The following is a 19,840-nucleotide window of genomic DNA, read 5'->3' on the forward strand; positions in this document are numbered from 1 at the left end:
TCCTCTAGAGCTGCCAGTGTGTCACCTTTCTCCATGAGATGTGCCACCATCATCTCACGAGCAGATCCCCGCATCTCATCTTTGGCCACACTCGGCATCTCCACGCGCCCCTTCCCCACGCTCGGCATCTCCACGCGCCCCTCCCCCACGCTCGGCACCTCCACGTGTCCCTCCCCCACGCTCGGCACCTCCACGTGTCCCTCCCCCACGCTCGGCACCTCCACGTGTCCCTCCCCCACGCTCGGCACTTCCACGTGTCCCTTCCCCACGCTCGGTACCTCCACGTGTCCCTTCCCCACGCTCGGCATTTCCACGTGTCCCTTCCCACCGGACCTTCTGCACACGTGTCACAACCCAGCTGCCCCGCTGCCACACGGAGCGGAGCCTCTGGGACCCCTGCTTCCCCTCCCGGGGGCTCCCAAACACCTCCCTCTGCACTCAGCCACCGGTTTCCTTCTGCACCTCAACCTGACCGCAACCTCCTTGAGGGCAGACACGCACCCTGGAGCCTGGCCCGTGAGCTGACGCTCAGGACACCTTATGGGACAGCTCAGATCGTGGCTGGCCGAGCCCACAGGCTTCAGGACAGGGAAAGGGGGGAGAAAGGGACGTCCCTCGGGAGCAGAAGCAGACGGAAGAGGAGCAGGGGTTGAACGCCAGGCACGCCCCGAGAGGCGGCCAGTCGGGTACATGCTGCGAGTTCCAACCAGGCGGCAATGATCTTGAGTGTCATTTAGGCAGAGGTTAATGAAAGCAAGACGAGCTACAACTAACACTCACAGAGTACTTATCAATGCATGTTCTCACTGAGCCTCGTAAGGCTGCTACAGGGTAGGTGTTATTGTCCCCATGATCCAAAAGATTAGTTATGGGATAGGCAGATTTCCCCAAAGTCTATTGCCAACTTTTAATCAGAATTCAGCATCTTTTGGCTTCCACACCCCATGACCTTCAACACTATAAAAATAACTCCTTATATTTGATTAGTAATTGAAACTCAAGAACTTCCCTGCCAGCAGGGATGCAACTTGGCGGGGAGCGGGTGAACACGCAACACGGTGTCTAGAGACGTGTTGCAGAATGGGGCACCTGACGCCTGTGCAATCATGTTAACCAGTGTCAGCCCAATAAGTTCAATTAGAAAAAGAAAAGAGTTTCCCTACCATGGAGTAACCCAGGGTAGGGAGCAAAAGAAGGCAGGACTACACGGGTTATTCAGAAAGAGGACTCCAGCCACAAGAAGCAGGTGAGATTTGGAAGGAAGGAATGGAGCAAGAGGCGGAAAGACCAGAGAGGAGGCCGACCCTGCGGCCAGCACACGAGACCAGGAGGGCCTCAGCCTGGGAGACGGCGGAGGGAAGAGCAAGACGGGGACTCAGCCAGGGGGAGGAGCAGCAGGAGGGGAACGAGAAAGACAAGGAGAGTGACTGCCAGACGACCAGGCAAGAGACAAGGACTGGCCTGACCTGTGGTGGCGCAGTGGATAAAGCGTCGACCTGGAAATGCTGAGGTCGCCGGTTCGAAACCCTGGGCTTGCCTGGTCAAGGCACATACGGGAGTTGATGCTTCCAGCTCCTCCTCCCTTCTCTCTCTCTCTGCCTCTCCCTCTCCTCTCTAAAATGAATTTTAAAAAAATTAAAAAAAAAAAAAAGAGAGAGAGAGAGAGAGACAAGGACCCAGCAGAGCACGTACGGAGGTTTGAACTCTTTCAACCAAGAGGTGAGGAAAGAGCGCATCCACAGGGAGGGAAGGAAAGCGGGTTCTGCTGCAGAGGGGGAAACGCCGTCGGTTAGAGGTGGTGAGTGTGAGGGATGCCGACCCAGAGCGCGCCGATGTACACACTGGGCTGAAGTCTGGGGACAGGCAGAGCGGGATGCTGGAGAGGTAGTCACCCAGCGTCCACGTGGGCGTGAACACTACTAAAATAAAGGGAACAGAAGAATCAGGAGCTGTGGCCGAAGTTTAGGGAAGCATTTCACTTAAAGAAGTGAGCAGCCTGACGGGGCAGTGGCGCAGTGGTTAGAGCGTCGGACCTGGATGCAGAGGACCCAGGTTCAAAACCCCGAGGTTGCCAGCTTGAGCAGGGGCTCATCTTGTTTGAGCAAGGTTCACCAGCTTGGACCCAACGTCGCTGGCTCGAGCAAGGGGTCATTCAGTTTGCTGTAGTCCCCTGGTCAAGGCACATATGAGAAAGCAATCAATGAACAATAAAGGTTCTGCAACAAAAAACTAATGATTGATGCTTCTCATCTCTCTCCGTTCCTGTCTGTCTGTCCCTATCTATCCCTCTCTCTGACTCTTTCTCTGTCCCTGTCAAAAAAAAAGGGGGGGGGGGAGTGGTAAAGAAATGAGATGATGAAGGCAAGAGGAAATTCTCAGAAGCCAGCAGAGGAGAATATAAACGTCTCATTTCTCAAATTCAGCTACCAAATCTGATCCCAGAAAATCCGTGTATCATGTTTGAACTAGTTAAATCCCAACCCTTCCACAAAATTTCCACGAGAATTAAGAAACCGGGGGCCCTGGCCAGTTGGCTGAGTGGTAGAGGGTCAGCCTGGTGTGTGGATGTCCTGGGTTCCAGTCCTGGTCAGGACCCCCAGCAGAGGTGACCATCTGCTTCTTTCTCGCCCTTCCCCCACCCCCGCAGCCATGGCTCCATTGGAGCAAGTTGGCCTCAGGTGGCCCTGGGTGCTGAGGATGGCTCCATGCCCTCACCTCATGCACAGTGGCCCCAGATGGGCAGAGCATTGCCTGGTAGATGGCTTCCTGGGTAGATCCCAGCCAGGGGTCGGGGTGAATGCGGGAGCCTGTCTCTGCCTCCTCTCCTCTCAATATAAAAAAAAAGGAAAAAAAAAAGGAAACATGGATCCCCAACAGTACAAATCATCACCCAATTCTAAAAGAAAAGCATTGTTGACGAGTCATACATATCACTACACAGTGCCACTCTCCTGCTTCATGAGGGGCGCGCTCGCTAACTGTCCCTGGCCTCTGTTCCCTTCTCTAGCAGGGGCCAGGGGGTCTTCTTGCAATGACCTTTACTCTTAGTCTCGAGGACTCATCCATTGTAGCATAGTGAATTGCTAGCCTCTTTCTACTCTTGTTTCTGTTCTGTGTCCTTTTTTGCCTTTTTAACTTTATTGAATTATAATTTACATACCATGATGGTTATCCGCGTTCAGTGTACAATTCAGTGACTGCAGTAAATGTTTAGGACTCTGCAGCCATCACCATGACCCAGTTTCTCCCACCCGGGCGGGGCGTCTTCCACACCCCCACAGTACGCCCACCCTGCGTCCAGCCAGGCCAACGCTGACCTGCTCTCGGCCTCTGCAGACTTGCCCTTTCTGGACATTTCATATGAATGGTTTGTGATCCTCTGTACTGAGTCTTTATCTTGCAAAATATTTTTTAGAGGTTCATGCATATTATAGCTGCATTTCATTCCTTTTTATTGCTGAGTAGGATTCTATTTATGACTACAATGCATTCTGTTTATCCATCATTGGTTGACATTTGAGTTAATTCTACTTTGAGCATTACAAATAATGCTACTATAAACATTTGTATGAGTCTTTTCATAGGCATGTTTTCGTTTCTCTTGGGTAGGGTAGTAGGAGTGAAACTGCTTGGTCATAAGACAAATTTGAGTTAAACTTCTTTTTTTCTTTTTTTTTTTTTTTTTGTGTGTGTGTGTATTTTTCTGAAGTTGGAAACAGGGAGGCAGTCAGACAGACTCCCGCATGCGCCGACTGGGATCCACCCGGCATGCCCACCAGGGGGCGATGCTCTGCCCATCTGGGGCATCGCTCCGTTTCAGCCAGAGCCACTCCAGCGCCTGAGGCAGAGGCCACAGAGCCATCCTCAGTGCCCAGGCCAACCCCGCTCCAATGGAGCCCTGGCTGTGGGAGGGGAAGAGAGAGACAGAGAGGAAGGAGAGGGGGAGGGGTGGAGAAGCAGATGGGCGCCTCTCCTGTGTGTCCTGGCCAGGAATCAAACTCGGGACTCCCGCACACCAGGCCGACGCTCTACCACTGAGCCAACCGGCCAGGGCCGAGTTTAACTTCTTAAGAAACTCCCAAACTGTTTTTAGAGTGGCCAGGAAGGGCCCAGTGGCGCTTGGTTGGAGCTTGCGGGTTCGGTCCCTGGTCGGGGCACTATCAATGATGCATGGACAGATGGAACAACAGGTTGATGTCTCTCTTTCTCTCTCCATTCCTCACTCTCTAAAAGTCAATAAATAAAATAATAAATAAGTGGCCACATCATTATAAAATTCCACTAGCAATGTATAAGGTTCCCATTTTTCCGTGTCCTTGGCAACACTTGTTATTGTTTAATTTACAGCCATTCTGGTAGGTGTAAAATGGTATCTCACTGTGGTTTTCACTTGAATTTCCCTAATAACTAATGACGTTGAGCATTTTGTCATGTTTGTTGATGAAATGTTATACAAATCTGTAGACTATGTTTTTGAACTTGGGTTGTTTTCTTAGGGAGTTCTTTGTATGCATATTCTGAATATAAATTCTTTATCAGAAGTGTGATATGCAGCTTTGGCCAGTTGGCTCAGTGGTAGAGCATCAGTCCAGCGTGCAGAAGTCCCGGGTTCCAGTCCCGGTCAGGGCACACAGGAGAAGCGACCATCTGTTTCTCCATCCCTCCTCTCCCCCTTCTCTCTCTCTCTCTCTCATTTCTCCTCCCACAGTCATGGTTTGATTGGTTCAAGCAAGTTGGTCCCGGGCATTGAGGATGGCTCCATGGTGCCTCTGCCTCAGGTGCTAAAAGTAGCTTGGTTGTGAACATGGCCCCAGATGGGCAGCATATCAGCCACAGATGGGGGCTGCTGAGTGGATCTCAGTCAGGGTGCATACGGGAGGCTGTCTATCTCCTCATTTGGAAAAGAGATGCGATGTGCAAATGTTTTCTCCCAGGCTATTTTCCACGTCATCCTTAATGGCTGCCAGTCTTCGCCCTCTCTCACGGCTGCCTGTGGCTCACCCCCTTCTGGGCACTGCTTCCCTTCCGGTGGCACAAGCCCACTGGAGTCCTGGCATCAAGTAAGGTGTGAGTGAAGCCAAGAGGAGAAAAACCACATAACTTGGGAACAGAGAGGCACCCAGTTCAAGCTGTGTTTGTTAGTAAACACTTTGAAACCTTTCCATGAGAGGCTGCATTCAAATAAAATCTACAGAAATCCAAGGATGTGTTTATGGCCATACCTCCCTGACCACGCCCAGTCTCACCTGAAATTTAAGGATCATTAAGAAGAAATTTAGAAAATTAATTGCCTCAATCATTCTCCCAGATGGCTTTAATTAATAAAAGAAAAATCGGGTTTTGCCTCCTGGTTTTATTTTTAGGAAGTGCTGGGACACTGGCCCCCAAACAGAGGGGCTGTACATACCCTAACCATTGCCATTAACGACAAAATGCCTTCTGAATACCCGCTACGCACCACATACTGCAGCCACCGAAAGTGAGGCACAGACAGAATATCTAAACTCTCAAAAAATACTATATAACTTGGGGGCGGGGGGAGTCACGGAAAATTCAGAAACAAGGTTTTCCATCTGTTGCCAAACCCCAGATCTAGCACCTAAATTTCACGTGACCCCAGGGAACAGAAGAGACAGACGAGGTGACAGAAAAACCGGAAGTGCCTCCCGCCCTGGCTGCCCGGTTCTGAAATACACTTTTGCCTCCAAAGTGCTCCTTCTCTGCCGACTCAGTAACTGCAACTGCTTACGCCAGCCTGAAAGTGCTTTGACCTTGGAGGGGACGAGGTTACTCGAGGTCCCCTGGCAGCTGGGTGGGACGTGAGCAACACCAGTGGGAGTCTCATGTGGTTTCATTTCACGAGGAACCATGTGACTCCCCCACAGCAAACCCTTCCAGAAGCACGTCTGCCTTTGCAGCACACTCTCCTAAACAGTTCCCAGGTTCCTTCTCTCTCTGATCAATATCTAGGGAAGCCAGAAACCAGGAAATAGACATGACTGTTGAGGAGGTATGTGTGTAGGGGGGGGTCGTGTTTTACATTATTCAGCATCATATGATCTGTTAATCTTTTTGTTTGTTTGTATTTTTCTGAAGTGAGACGTGGGTGGGTGGCAGACAGACTCCTGCATGCGCCTGACTAGGATCCACCTGGCACGCCCACCAGGGGGCGATGCTCTGCCCATCTGGGCTGTTGCTCCATTGCTGCCAGAGCCATTCTAGCACCTGAGGCAGAGGCCATGGAGCCATCCTCAGTGCCCAGGCCAACTTTGCTCCAATGGAGCCTTGGCTGCAGGAGGGGAAGAGAAAGAGAAGAAGGAGAGGGGGAAGGGTAGAGAAGCAGATGGGTGTTTCTCCTGTGTGCCCTGGCCGGGAATCGAACCTGGGACTTCCACAGGCCAGGCTGATGCTCTAACGCTGAGCCAACTGGCCAGAGCCTATTAATCTTTTTTTTTCTTTTTCTTTTTCCAAATGAGAGGAGGGGAGGTAGAGAGACAGATTCCCACATGTGACCCAAATGGGATCCACCCTGTAACCCCGGTCTGGGGCCAATGCTCTGCCCATCTGGGGCCATGCTTGCATCCAAGCTACTTTTAGCGCCTGAGGCGGAAGCTCCACAGAGCCATCCTCAGCACCCAGAGTTGATGTGCTCGAACCAATCAAGCCATGGCTACGGGAAGGAAAGAGAGATAGAAAGAGAGAAAGGGGAGGTGAAGGGGTGAAGAAGCATATGGTCACCTATCCTGTGTGCCCTGACTGAAATCAAACCAGGAACATCCACACACCAGGCCGATGCTCTACTACTGAGCCAACCGGCCAGGGCCTGATCTGTAAATCTTTGTAAAAATGTTGAGAAATCCGAAGCTTGGAAAAGTTAAGGTACGTAGCCAAAATCACATACCAGTCATTCAGATAAACACTATCTGCCCAATTTCAAACTTCTGAGTCTGAGTGGAATATAATGTATTTCCTCATGTATTAAGACACCCTCATATATGACACACCTTAATTTTGGGGCCCGAAATTTGAAAAAAAAAAAAAAGTATTACATCAAGTTATTGAACTCAAGTTTTATTCATCATAAAATTCATACAACTCCTCACCCTGTCAAAACTCCCATCCATTAGCTTGTCCTTATCTGTGTCTGATGACAAATCACTGTCTTCAACAATGAGCACAAAAACAAGCGGGAAATGCAAGTAAAAAAAAAAAATCTACAACCACTGTATAAGACGCACCCAGTTTTTAGGCCCCAAATTTTTTGAAAAATGGTGCATCTTATATATGGAGAAATATGGCAGTTATCATGAAGAAATACAGACCAACACTCAAATGATATTAAATTCTTAATGGACAGTGATGTCGGAGAAGAAAACACAGAAGCTCACATAAATCTGAATCCTGACAGCAGTTCTCTAAAGCCTGGCAGTCTCGAAAGTCCAGTTCCAGAAAGGGCAGGTCGTGTGATGGAGGGCACACACCTGGTCAAGTAAAGACCGAGTGGAACCCCAGAGATTACAGGAACAGGGTGCTGAATGCACCTGAGCGTATAACACTCTTCCATATATGAGGGCCAGTTTTCTAAAAGTATTTTGAACAATGTCCAATTGCACAAGGTCCTGTCATATATGCTCAGGTCCGCATGGGGGGAATAGGAAGACATAAACTGACACGTCCTGAGCGGCCCCTTGGGCCCAGGGTCTGTAAGTGCCTGATGGGCTATCTCAGATAATCCCGACTACAGCCCTAGAGCAAGATGATCAACCTTGTCACTTCAGAGATGAGGGCACTGGGTCAGAGCGGTTGAGTAACTTTCCCACAGCCGCACAGCGGCATTCAGATTGGCACGCTCACGCAGAAATGGCTCGTGCTTCGTGGCAGGCTGAATGAGGACACCAAAACGAACAACTCTTGTGTGGCAAAGCTGTTCCCATTCAAAGAGAATACATTTGCTGAATCACAGTGGCATGCATATGTGTATTTAACTGGAATGATCAAAATATTGTCTATTCAAACTCCTTTCCAACTGTTGCATTTTCTTTTTTCTTTTTTAACCCAGAAATTAAACCAGGAATAACCTATGCTGAGCCCTTGCCTCAACCGTCCCCGAGTGTTTCCTGACACGGATTTCTGCTGACAGACCATCACAACCAAAGAATGGGGCTCAACCTGACCCTTGCGAAATTACCAGGTATGCCACAGGGGACAATGCACGGAGCACTGTCCTTGATCCACATCTATTACGTGTACTATGTGGCAATTTGGAAGTTTTATCGGCCATCGAACCAACTAACAAAATAAACCAGCATTTAGCCTTGCCTCTCAGTAAGAAACACACACACACACACACACACACACACACACACACCAGCAAACAGGCAGGATGGCATCACTGAGGTGAACATAACTTACTATCACTTCATTTTAAGCTTTGCTTCATCTAGAGACCGTCTCTAAGAGAACAAGACTAAATTAATAACATGAGGAAGATTTTTATACCTAACTAAAGTACCCACTCACTAAGGCTCCCCAGGGGGCCAAGGGCAACACCTGCCTACTTGATCAGGTAACTAGTTACGAGATGACCACACAAGGATAGCTGTGCCGTGACAGGAGATGCCCTGTAATTTGTACGACTTCAGTATTTCATTCCCATCTGGCAGGAAGAGCAGTGGCATACTGTTAAATACCTTCCACACTTTGTGCCAGAGTGACACGCCCCGATGAGCAATAATGCAGCTTCGCCAAAAGCAAAAGGACTCAGGCTGTTCCTCATTCTTTCCACCATCCACTGCATGACTGCTACTCACGAGACAAACTGCAGTTCGCACCTGAGTTAGAGAGCGAGCCCCTGCTTAGTCCTAGTGACTGTGCACGAGATGTCTGCAGAACATTTAACTTGCAGAAGGTCCAGCAACGTTACTCCATGTTACAAAGTCACAAAGTGACGACACCAGCAGTGTCCAACAGGACCTTCTGCAAGGATGAAAGTACCCATCATACACCGTCTGACACAGGAGCCAGGGGTGGTTAGTGCTCTGTCTGGCTGCAAAGTCCTTGCCTTCTCCACACAGACGTACAGCTTCCATTACACACAGACCCCCAACACACACGCCACACACTACTCGCACACACATCCAGGCACAAAATGATGATTCACTATGGAACAGGGGTGCATATGTCACTGCCTTTGTGAATTTCAGAGGAGCTGGGAGAGGGAGGGCAGGGGGGAGGGTAACACAGAAATCGAGCCCCGATCATCACTCTGCGAAGTCTGCACTCAGTGATACAGGAAATAACACCCTAATAAACACCCTAATAAACACGTTCCGTGGAGAAAACAGCCTTGACACCGGAAAAACAGCTTCCGGTTTTTCTTAATTGAATCACACCAAGTTACCAGACATGAAAAATGTCCCCTAACCTGGCCACATTCTTCATTGACGGCAAAGAACAGCACGATAAAATGGCCTGGGAGAAGGAAGCCATTCACTTTTTTTAATCAAGGTTTTATTTATTGCTTTTCAGAGAGAGGAGAGAGACAGAGAAAGGGGGGTGAGGAGGAGCAGGAAGTATCAACTCATAGTAGTTCTTCCGGTATGTGCCTTGACTGAGCAAGCCCAGGGATTCGAGCCAATGACCCCAGGATTCCCGGTTGAATGTTTTACCCACGGCACCACCACAGGCCATGCAAGTCACTCCCTTTCAATGGCCATCGCACCTGAGCAGAAACGGTACAGAAAACACTGTGGGCACACCCGGAGCCTGGGGAAACCGAGGGCGATGGCAGAGGAGGAGAAGGGGCTAGGGTATGGTGTGCAGACCAGAATCCCACAGACTCAGCTCTAAAGACATTCAGACGAAACTCTCTCTAAGTTGTTTGGAGTTTCCCACAGCAACCCCTACATGGCTCTTCCTGCTTTGTAGAAACCACACTTTTCTCTCTATTTGCTCATTCCCTAAGAATGACCCAAACAGACTTCAATAACGTAAGCTGTTGCTGTACACGTGGAATTTGTGAGTGAAGGACGACCAGGCCCATGCCTACCCCACGGAAGTCAGAAGTCCTGTATCTGAAATGTTAATCCCATACCCCCAGCAAGGAAGCTGACACTGTGAGGTCACACAGCCAAGAAGCTGACCACCAGACTGTCTGAGCCCCACAGCATTTCAGTACCCACTGGGGAGCGAGGACACCTGTGCTGGGCACTCACCCTTCATGGGACGCAGTACACGGAAGGATTACTTTTAGCATTCTGACTGAAGACTCTGTTTTTAATAATACCCGTAATTGAGCCTGGCCTGTGGTGGCACAGGGGACTGAGCGCCCACCGGGAACGCTGAGGTCGCTGGATCGAAACCCTGGACTTGCCCGGTCAAGGCACATACAAGAAGCAAGCAATGAATGACTAAAGTGAAGCAACTATGAGCTGATACTTCTCACTCCTCCCCCTCCTCTCTCTGTAAAATCAATAAATAAGATCTTTAAAAAATAATACCATCCATAATTAATCAGTACATTGGCACTTAATAAGAACGCTTGTTTATACAATTAAAACTTTGAAACGCGCCCTGGCCGGTTGGCTCAGCGGTAGAGCATCGGCCTAGCGTGCGGAGGACCCGGGTTCGATTCCCGGCCAGGGCACACAGGAGAAGCGCCCATTTGCTTCTCCACCCCTCCGCCACACTTTCCTCTCTGTCTCTCTCTTCCCCTCCCGCAGCCAAGGCTCCATTGGAGCAAAGATGGCCCGGGCGCTGGGGATGGCTCTGTGGCCTCTGCCTCAGGCACTAGACTGGCTCTGGTCGCAACATGGCGACGCCCAGGATGGGCAGAGCATCGCCCCCTGGTGGGCAGAGCGTCGCCCCATGGTGGGCGTGCCGGGTGGATCCCGGTCGGGCGCATGCGGGAGTCTGTCTGACTGTCTCTCCCTGTTTCCAGCTTCAGAAAAATTAAAAAAAAAAAAAAAAAAAAAAAAACAAGAAACCCCCCCCCCCAAAAAAAAACCTTTGAAACGCTATAATGACACACAGAACTTGCACACACTGCTTAAGCAACTAGGGGTGTGCGGGTCTCCCATTCCGCGCCAGATACGCAGACTGGACCCAGTAAGTGAGCAGCAAGGTCTGAGAGCCCAGGCCTCGCACGCCCCAGTTAGTGTCCCTTCCTATCTGCATCTGCAACGCTGTGGGAGCCACACGTCGACCCGTTTCAAGCACAGCTACCGTTTCAGATGAGGCAGCTGCCCCTTTTCGGCATAGGTCCCTCAGCTGGACCCTCACCCTGATTAAGACTTACCGTCTCCTCCCTCCATTTTCCTGAGGGCTGTATTCTGGGTTAGACACAGTGACTGCTAGTGGTTTAAAGTTAACCTGAGTAGCTAGCTTCACCCAGGTACAACTGCACATCTTTGGCAGCTTCTCACGGCACTGGGTGCTGGCGTGGACCCTGTGTGGAAGCCGCCAACACTGTCACACCCCCTTATATCAAAACAGGCTGGACGGACCTGTTCCGGCCACAGGAACACAGGGGACGGCTGAATCAGGCACCTGGACTCGTAAAGCTTAACGATACTATGGGCATCGTCCTCGCAGGCTAGCTCAGGTATACATTACGAGCCTGTGTAAAGATATTTAAGCCAGGAAAACCAGTTTTTAAAAGCACTTGTAGCAGGGAATGAAAGGGACCGAATTATGTAGAAAGAGGCAAGAGTGAACGGGAGGAGCTCACGCTTTCATCTCAGGCAGCAATTTAAGAACCTGTTTTTGGATTATAATCACCAGAACTTCCCCGTTTCCTTTCTTGAAAGAAGGGAACTAACAACAGCATACACCCTGCAGTCCTGTCCGGTGGAGAAACAGGGACACGTTCCCGCTGTGACCTCTGGACTAGAATCATTCCAAAGCACAGCTGTAAGCATGGCAGGCACTATGCATTACGGACAAGTGAGAACTCAGAAATGGCCTCCCTTGCACCTTTAAAATCGTGTCCCTTCCCTGGTCTTCAACTAGGGCAGATGGCACACAACGCAACTGCATGGCCGAGATTTGCCCGTGAGACCTGCGGCAGGCAGGGCTCGCGGGCTGTGTGCGCAGGTCCGCCCTGGGGGGCAGCAGGGGGCATGGGGTGAAGTCGGGGAGTCCGGCTGCAGTGAGAAAGGGCAGGTTCCGACCCGTCAGGAGCCCCCACAGCCAGAGGCATTCATTCTTCAGAGACGCCCCTCCCGCCCCCACCCCGGGGAACGGGCTTTCTCAGTATCCTTACCACGCTGTTACCGGTGGGCAGCGGTCCGCGGCAGGCGCAAGCAGGTGGTGGCGGGTTCAGAGCCCTGAGCTGGCGCTGCCCACCAGTCAGACCCTGCACCGGGACACCCCAGCGGCCCCTTCCGTGGCGCCCACAGAATCCACGCTCATGAACCATTTCCGTCATGGCGTGGGTGGTATAGTACACGTCTTCAACAACATGTTGAACTAAAATCCAAAAACATCCCCCAAAAGTAAAAGGTTACAGAGTACATATTCTACATGCAAGAGGTAAAGTCTAGTAAATGAAACAGGTACCAGCAGCCCACGGCTACTTTATTGACGTTCCTCAATTACAGCTGACGTCCGATGTCAGTTTAGTTTTGGGTGTGCAACTTAGCGGTTAGACACTGGTGTAACTTACACAGTTATCCCCGCAATTACTATAGTGCCCGCTGGTACCACACACAGCTAACACACTACTGGGCGGCACTGCCTTTGCTAACTCTACATCCCTGGGACAATTACGTCACCACTGGTACCACACACAGCTAACACACTACTGGGCGGCACTGCCTTTGCTAACTCTACATCCCTGGGACAATTACGTCACCACTGGTACCACACACAGCTAACACACTACTGGGCGGCACCGCCTTCGTGAACTCTACATCCCTGGGACAATTACGTCACCACTGGTACCACACACAGCTAACACACTACTGGGCGGCACTGCCTTTGCTAACTCTACATCCCTGGGACAATTACGTCACCACCAGTTTGTACGTCCTACCCCCCCCCCCCCCAGCGTCCCAACCCTCCTCCCATCCGGGGAAAACCAGTCTGGCCTACAACTCTTTTAACAAGTCGTCCTCCTTGATAATAATAAACTAAAACACTGAAAACAACTATTTTCATTCCTCAAACCAGTCCCTAAAGCTTTTTAAGTACTATAAGAAAGTCACGGGCAAAAGAAAAAAATCCAAATGAGCCACTAGTTTTACTAGTCAATTCTTGATGACTAAACAACTTAAAACACACAGAGAGAGAGAGAGAGAGAGATTTCATAGAGCATGCCAAAGACTACATACAAAGACTACATATAGCACATAGCATTATGTGCTGGCCATTTTATTTTCCCATTATATGAAATCTTCATTTTCTGCCTCCAGATTTTATTGATTCTATTGGTAATGCTATCAAACACTGAATTAAAATTCAAGATAACTTTCACTAACATAGTCATCTGCATTTTTCAAAAGGTTAGCACAGAGAACCAGAACTCTCACACTGTACTCAAGGGACTACAGGGCCGGTGGCGGGGGCAGACAGGGCTGAGACCACTGGTCCTTCAGGGCCGGTGGGGGGGGGCAGACAGGGCTGAGACCACCGGTCCTTCAGGGCCGGGGGGGGGGGCAGACAGGGCTGAGACCAGCGGTCCTTCAGCCGCAGAACGTTAACACTGCACCAAGACTGACTCTTCACGTCACAAAAGACGCTTTCAAAACTCGCTCAGAACAGTGATGGCTCAGCCCGCCAGGGAGCCGGGGGCCGTGGCCTGCTTGCGAGACAGGGCCTGACGTGTCCACTTCTCCTGCAGATGGCGAGCTGCAAGGCCAGGGCCCCACTCCGAGCAACGCCAGCCAGGCCGCCGGGAGGAACGCCACGGCGCCCAGCGAGTTCGACACCATCGTCCTGCCGGTGCTCTACCTCGTCGTGTTCGTGGCCAGCCTCCTGCTCAACGGCCTGGCTGTGTGGATCTTCTTCCACATCAGAAACAAGACCAGCTTCATCTTCTATCTGAAGAACATCGTGGTGGCCGACCTCATCATGACGCTGACCTTCCCGTTCCGGATCGTCCACGACGCGGGCCTCGGGCCGTGGTACTTCAAGGCCGTGCTCTGCCGGTACACGTCCGTGCTGTTCTACGGCAACATGTACACGTCCATCGTGTTCCTCGGGCTCATCAGCATCGACCGCTACCTGAAGGTGGTCAAGCCATTTGGGGACTCGCGCATGTACAGCCTCACCTTCACCAAGGTGCTGTCTGTGTGCGTCTGGGGGGTCACAGCGGTCCTGTCCCTGCCCAACATCATCCTGACCGACGTCCCGCCGACGGCCGACAACATGCACGACTGCCAGGCGCTGAAGAGCCCCCTGGGGGTCAGGTGGCACCACGCGGTCGTCTACGTCAACAGCTGCCTGTTCGTGGCCGTGCTGGCGATCCTGATCGGGTGCTACATCGCCATCTCCCGGTACATCCACAGGTCCAGCAGGCAGTTCATCAGCCAGTCGAGCCGCAAGAGGAAGCACAACCAGAGCATCCGAGTGGTGGTGGCCGTGTTCTTCACCTGCTTCCTGCCCTACCACCTGTGCAGAATGCCCTTCACCTTCAGCCACCTAGACAAGCACTTAGACGAGTCTGCACACAAAATCCTGTACTACTGCAAAGAAATGACCCTTTTCTTGTCCGCGTGCAACGTCTGCCTGGATCCAATCATTTACTTCTTCATGTGCCGGTCGTTCTCAAGGCGGCTGTTCAAGAAGTCGAACATCCGCACCAGGAGCGAAAGCATCAGGTCGCTGCAGAGCGTCAGGCGGTCGGAGGTCCGCATCTACTACGACTACACCGACGTGTAGGGTGCAGGGCCCCGAGCCTTCCCTTGCTGGTGAAATCAACGTGTATAAACTGTAAATAAATGTTTCTTTTGACTACCCTTGCTTCAGCCCGTCAAAACAGGCATAAATGGAGAACTCAAATGGTGCAGCATCTGCATGTCATTTGAAAGTCTGAGAAACATTAAGGCAGACCAAAAAGTGAGACGGAGAGGTAGGGTGTGGTTGAGTGGCGGGGCTTGTGACTCTGGGCTGAAGGGGTGGGGACAACAACAGGGGCAGGGACGGGGGCAGAGACAATGGGAGGAACAAGGGCAGGAGCTGGGGCAGGGGCAGGGGCAGGGACAGGGACAGCAGCTGGGGCAGGGGCAGGAGCTGGGACAGGGACAGGGACAGAGACAGGAGCTGGGGCAGGGAAAGGGGCAGGGGCAGAGACAGGGACAGGGGCAGGGACAGGGACTGGGGCAGGGACAGGGACAGGGACTGGGGCAGGGAAAGGGGCAGGGGCAGAGACAGGGACAGGGGCAGGGACTGGGGCAGGGACTGGGGCAGGGACAGGGACAGGGGCAGGGGCAGGGGCAGGGGCAGGGACAGGGGCAGGGACAGGAGCTGGGGCAGGGACAGGGGCAGGGACAGGGACAGGGGCAGGGGCAGAGAAGCCCCAGTGAGGTCAGGCACAGTGGCCGTCTCCCAGGAAGGCTCCTGCTTGGGAGTCACTCCAGGGAGAACAAAAAGTACAGAGAACAGAACTCTTATCCAGTCTGGAAGTTCATGATGAGGGAAAGAAAATGCTGTTTCTAATACTTATCATTTAGATAACTGAGTGAATGCCGATTACGAGGCCTATGGGGCAGGGACAGGGACAGGGGCAGGGACAGGGACAGAGACAGGAGCTGGGGCAGGGACAGGGGCAGTCCATCTGTGAATACGGAGGACTCTTGGCCATTGTTTCTTGCTGCGTTCATAGATGTCGTATGCATATTAAACAAACAAACTTATGTAATGTGAGGTTGGGTGAGAGGAGGTTCAACCATATTTGTCTTTTTTTCTTTGTATTTTTCTGAAGTGAGAAGCAGGGTGAGGGGGGCAGGGTGGGATGGGGGGAGGCAGCAGACAGACTCCCGCATGCACCTGACCAGGATCCTCCGAGCATGCCCACCAGGGGGCGATGCTCTGCCCATCTGAGGCATTGCTCTGCTGCAACCAGGGCCATTCTAGCACCTGAGGTGGAGGCCATGGAGCCATCCTCAGGGCCCGGGCCAACTTTGCTCCAGTGGAGCCTTGGCTGCGGGAGGGGAAGAGAGAGACAGAGAGAAAGGAGAGGGGGAGGGGTGGAGAAGCAGATGGGAATTTCTCCTGTGTACCCTGGCCGGGAATCGAACCCAGGACTTCCACACGCCGGGCCAATGCTCTACCACTGAGCCAACCAGACAGAGTCTCAACCGTATTTCCAAGCAATGTGTTTGAAACACTGAATTCAATGAGCTGATTTTAAATTTAGGCCCTTGTAGAGGAAGAAAGTATGACCGAGTATTGGGACAGAACACTGTGGGCTTACACTGGCCGTTATTATACACCTATTCTGCATTTAAGTCCTCAAGTGGGGAGACCCTGGAAGCTTGGCTAACAATCGAGTGCGTGTAGCTTATCAAAAAGCCACTTAATAGCCTTCATTTTAGAACAATTATTGGTAAAATAGTCTTCCCTTTAAGCTTTATCCCACCTTTCACAATGATATCATGCATTTAAAAGATAACCTTTAGTTGAAGGATAGGTTATAATCAAGTGTCAAAAATATAAATGACCTTTTCAATCCTTTTGTCCTTCTTGAAGATAAACCTGTGGGCCCTTGTTCCTTCCTGAAGCCTTCGGCAGCTGGGGCGTTGCCCAAGCACCCGGTGCAATGCTGACACCGGGTGAGGAGTGGGGCGCGGAGCAGGGACACGGCGCAGTGGGGGAGGCATGCCTGCCGGCAGAACGGCATCATGGGTAACAGAGACAAAGAACGCCCCTGTATATGGAAGCATAATACTTTATGCAGACTCTCTGAAACTCTGCAAAATTCTAAAATGGTAAAGTGAGCAGAAATGAGGGCACAGGAGTGGGTAGGACGCAGAGACACAGGAGAACCCTCGGGGAGCGCGAGAACAGGACGGGGGTGCTGCTGAGTGTCCAGCGGGTGAGTCGGCTCTGCCAGAGGGCTGGCAGTGGAGGGGTGAAAAGAACAATCTGAGGAGCTCTACCGAAACACCCCTCTCTCCCCATCGGGGTCCCAACTCCACAGATCCCAGGAGCGCCAGTGCGTGAACACAGACACTTCACTGTGTCACCGGAATGGCTGCCGCTCCCTCCCCCAGTGGTGTGCCGGCAGCCAGGTGTAGACAGCCATCTTGCATGTACTCCAGCCACTGTGAACAGACTCTGAGAGGCCGAGTCCCTGCTCCGCCCTCCCCCTCCGACCAGGCTCAGTGGGTAACAGCTACCCCATGTGACCTGGAGGAACAGCACTGTGCCGGGGACGTACCCATGGTATGACATGTCCTCACGCTGTCCCCTTCTCTCCACGGCGTCACAGCTCCGTCAGTTACCTCAGAAGTGTACTGCCCGCTTCACTGTGAGACTGCACGTGTACAAATATGCACATGTGGGTGTACAAGCACTGAGAACCCCAAAACTGAGACTCTGCCATCTCTAATAGCATCACATGGCTCCATTGAACTCTCAGGAATGTACCAAACACTTCTCTACCTCAACTCCCACCCAGACCTCGACTCTGAGAGATCTTTAAGATGTTTCAATCCCATTTTAATGTAGAAATCAAATCACTGTATAGTGAGCCCATTTAATGCTATATAGTGCTTTATTCTCGGAAATTACATTATTGTACTAATGGGACATCTTAAAACATTGACTTAGGAAAAACAGAAAGGGCACTGCCATTAGTTAAAAAATGTTGTGTACAAGAAACATCAAAATCATACAGTTCATGTGTTGTGTCAACACCCACATTGAGTTCTCAAAAGTGATTTATCCTGGTCAACCAAGAATAAATTAATTACCTGAGTAAAATGTCACCAATAGGAATAATATTAAATATTGTGTTAGTGTTGGAAGTTAATACAAAATACTACATTGGTATTGAAGAAAATTTTAATTAACTGATACTTTGGAAATAACCTGAAATCTAAAATTTCTTACATGGAGCTTTTGGATTATAGTCAGCATTTCAGGATCGTCTCAGGCCGTAATAAATAACATAGTTATTTTTCCTTTATGCACATGAGGAACATAAAAAACATATTCAGACAACTTCAAAAAATTTTTTTTCCTATTCTTTCTAAAACTGACATTCAAAGAAAAGTGACGTGTAGAAAATTTTTCAGTGTATACCTTACTAATCTCTTTTTACATTATACTATCCATACAATTTTATTTTATTTCCAAATACTATAGTATACTAGTATTGTTTTTCTCAACTAAAGCTTTATGGGAATGGTAACTAGAAAAATCCATAAATTTAGACTAAATAGATAAGGCAAAATTGTGTGTGAGCCCAAGAGAGTACAGCCTAAACATAAAGAAATTTTATTATATCAACAGAGAAACGTCATATACTAAGGAAAAAAAATAAATGTAATATATTAAGAAAAAAAAGAGAATAAAACTTTGGGCTCCCTTAAATCTTATAAACAGATATTTTCCGCAGACTAAACACCACAAGAAGACAGTTAACAAATCAATACTTTCTAGGCACTTCACCATGTAAAAAATAAAGCATTGTGCTCAATGTGACATTTAAAGTCATCTTTAAATATCCTTAAGTCAATTCTAAAAGTAAATATTTCTTAAGATCAAACTTTTTCAAATTTCAACGAAATGTAAGCATCTCGTAGATGCACAATAGTTAGCACACCCCCCTCGCCCTCCACCGCCATCTTGTGGTCAAGTTCATGAAACACGTGAAGAAAAGGAGTCGCGTCCTACAAGGCCAAGCCCTTCCCCAATCTTCCTGCTGCTTAATGTGTAGTACACATGTATACACGCATATGCACACACACACACACACACACACACACACACACACACAGCAGTCACGGAGCTACCTGGAGAAACATAAGATGCAAATGTTTGGAAAGAATAATTAAGACCTAGCCTGACCAGGCAGTGGCACAGGGGATAGAGCGTCGGACTGGGATGAGGAGGACCCAGGTTCGAGACCCCCAGGTCACCAGCTTGAGCGTGGGCTCATCTGGTTTGAGTAAAGCTCAACCCAGCTTGGACCCAAGGTCGCTGGCTAGAGTAAGTAAGAGGTTACTTGGTCTGCTGAAGGCCCACGGTCAAGGCACATATGAGAAAGCAATCAATGAACAACTCAGGTGTCGCAACAGCACGAAAAACTGATGATTGATGCTTCTCATCTCTCTCCATTCCTGTCTGTCTGTCCCTATCTATCCCTCTCTCTGACTCTGTCTGTCTCTGTAAAAAAAAAAAAAAGAAAGAAAGAAAGAAAGAATAATTAAGACCTACATAAAGTTATCTTATGGATGTAAAAAGAACAAAAACTTTTAGTCTCCAATTTCATGGGGAAATGCTACGAATTACTGACTCCTCTTTCCTAATTCACATACATGAAAATATAAATTATATCTACAGATTCAAAAGTATGCAAGAAACATGTATTAGTATTGAAGAGCAGGAAATAAGATTGTGTTAAAAGTTTTAGTTATCAGCCTGACCAGGCGGTGGCGCAGTGGATAGAGCATCGGACTGGGATGCCGAGGACCCAGGTTCGAGACCCCGAGGTTGCCAGTTTGAGCGCGGGCTCATCTGGTTTGAGCAAAAGCTCACCAGCTGGGACCCAAGGTCACTGGCTCGAGCAAGGGGTTACTCAGTCTGCTGAAGGTCCATGGTCAAGGCACATATGAGAAAGCAATCAATGAACAACTAAGGTGTCGCAATGAAAAACTGATGATTGATGCTTCTC

General features: G+C 50.0%; 2 protein-coding genes across 3 annotated transcripts in view; one reads left to right on the forward strand and one right to left on the reverse strand.

The window, feature by feature from the left end:
* MED12L (mediator complex subunit 12L) overlaps window positions 1-19,840 on the reverse strand; it is a 363,243-nt gene that overhangs the window by 144,157 nt on the left and 199,246 nt on the right. The gene's annotated exons all lie outside the window — the stretch shown is intronic.
* Window positions 1-19,840, forward strand: part of GPR87 (G protein-coupled receptor 87) — a 51,675-nt gene that overhangs the window by 13,791 nt on the left and 18,044 nt on the right. Inside the window, exons 2-3 of one of the 2 annotated variants that reach the window (XR_010746805.1) lie at window positions 8,060-8,191; window positions 13,841-14,931. Coding sequence is in view for 1 of the 2 variants with exons in the window: in XM_066347432.1 (XP_066203529.1) it covers window positions 8,158-8,191; window positions 13,841-14,880 (1,074 nt within the window). In the remaining variant the exon portion in view is untranslated. Of the gene's footprint in view, window positions 1-8,059; window positions 8,192-13,840; window positions 14,957-19,840 lie in introns of those variants that run through there. The other variant, XM_066347432.1, reaches the window with a different exon arrangement.

Source organism: Saccopteryx leptura, chromosome 8 (genome assembly GCF_036850995.1).
Source record: "Saccopteryx leptura isolate mSacLep1 chromosome 8, mSacLep1_pri_phased_curated, whole genome shotgun sequence".
Taxonomy (NCBI): Eukaryota; Metazoa; Chordata; class Mammalia; order Chiroptera; family Emballonuridae; genus Saccopteryx; species Saccopteryx leptura.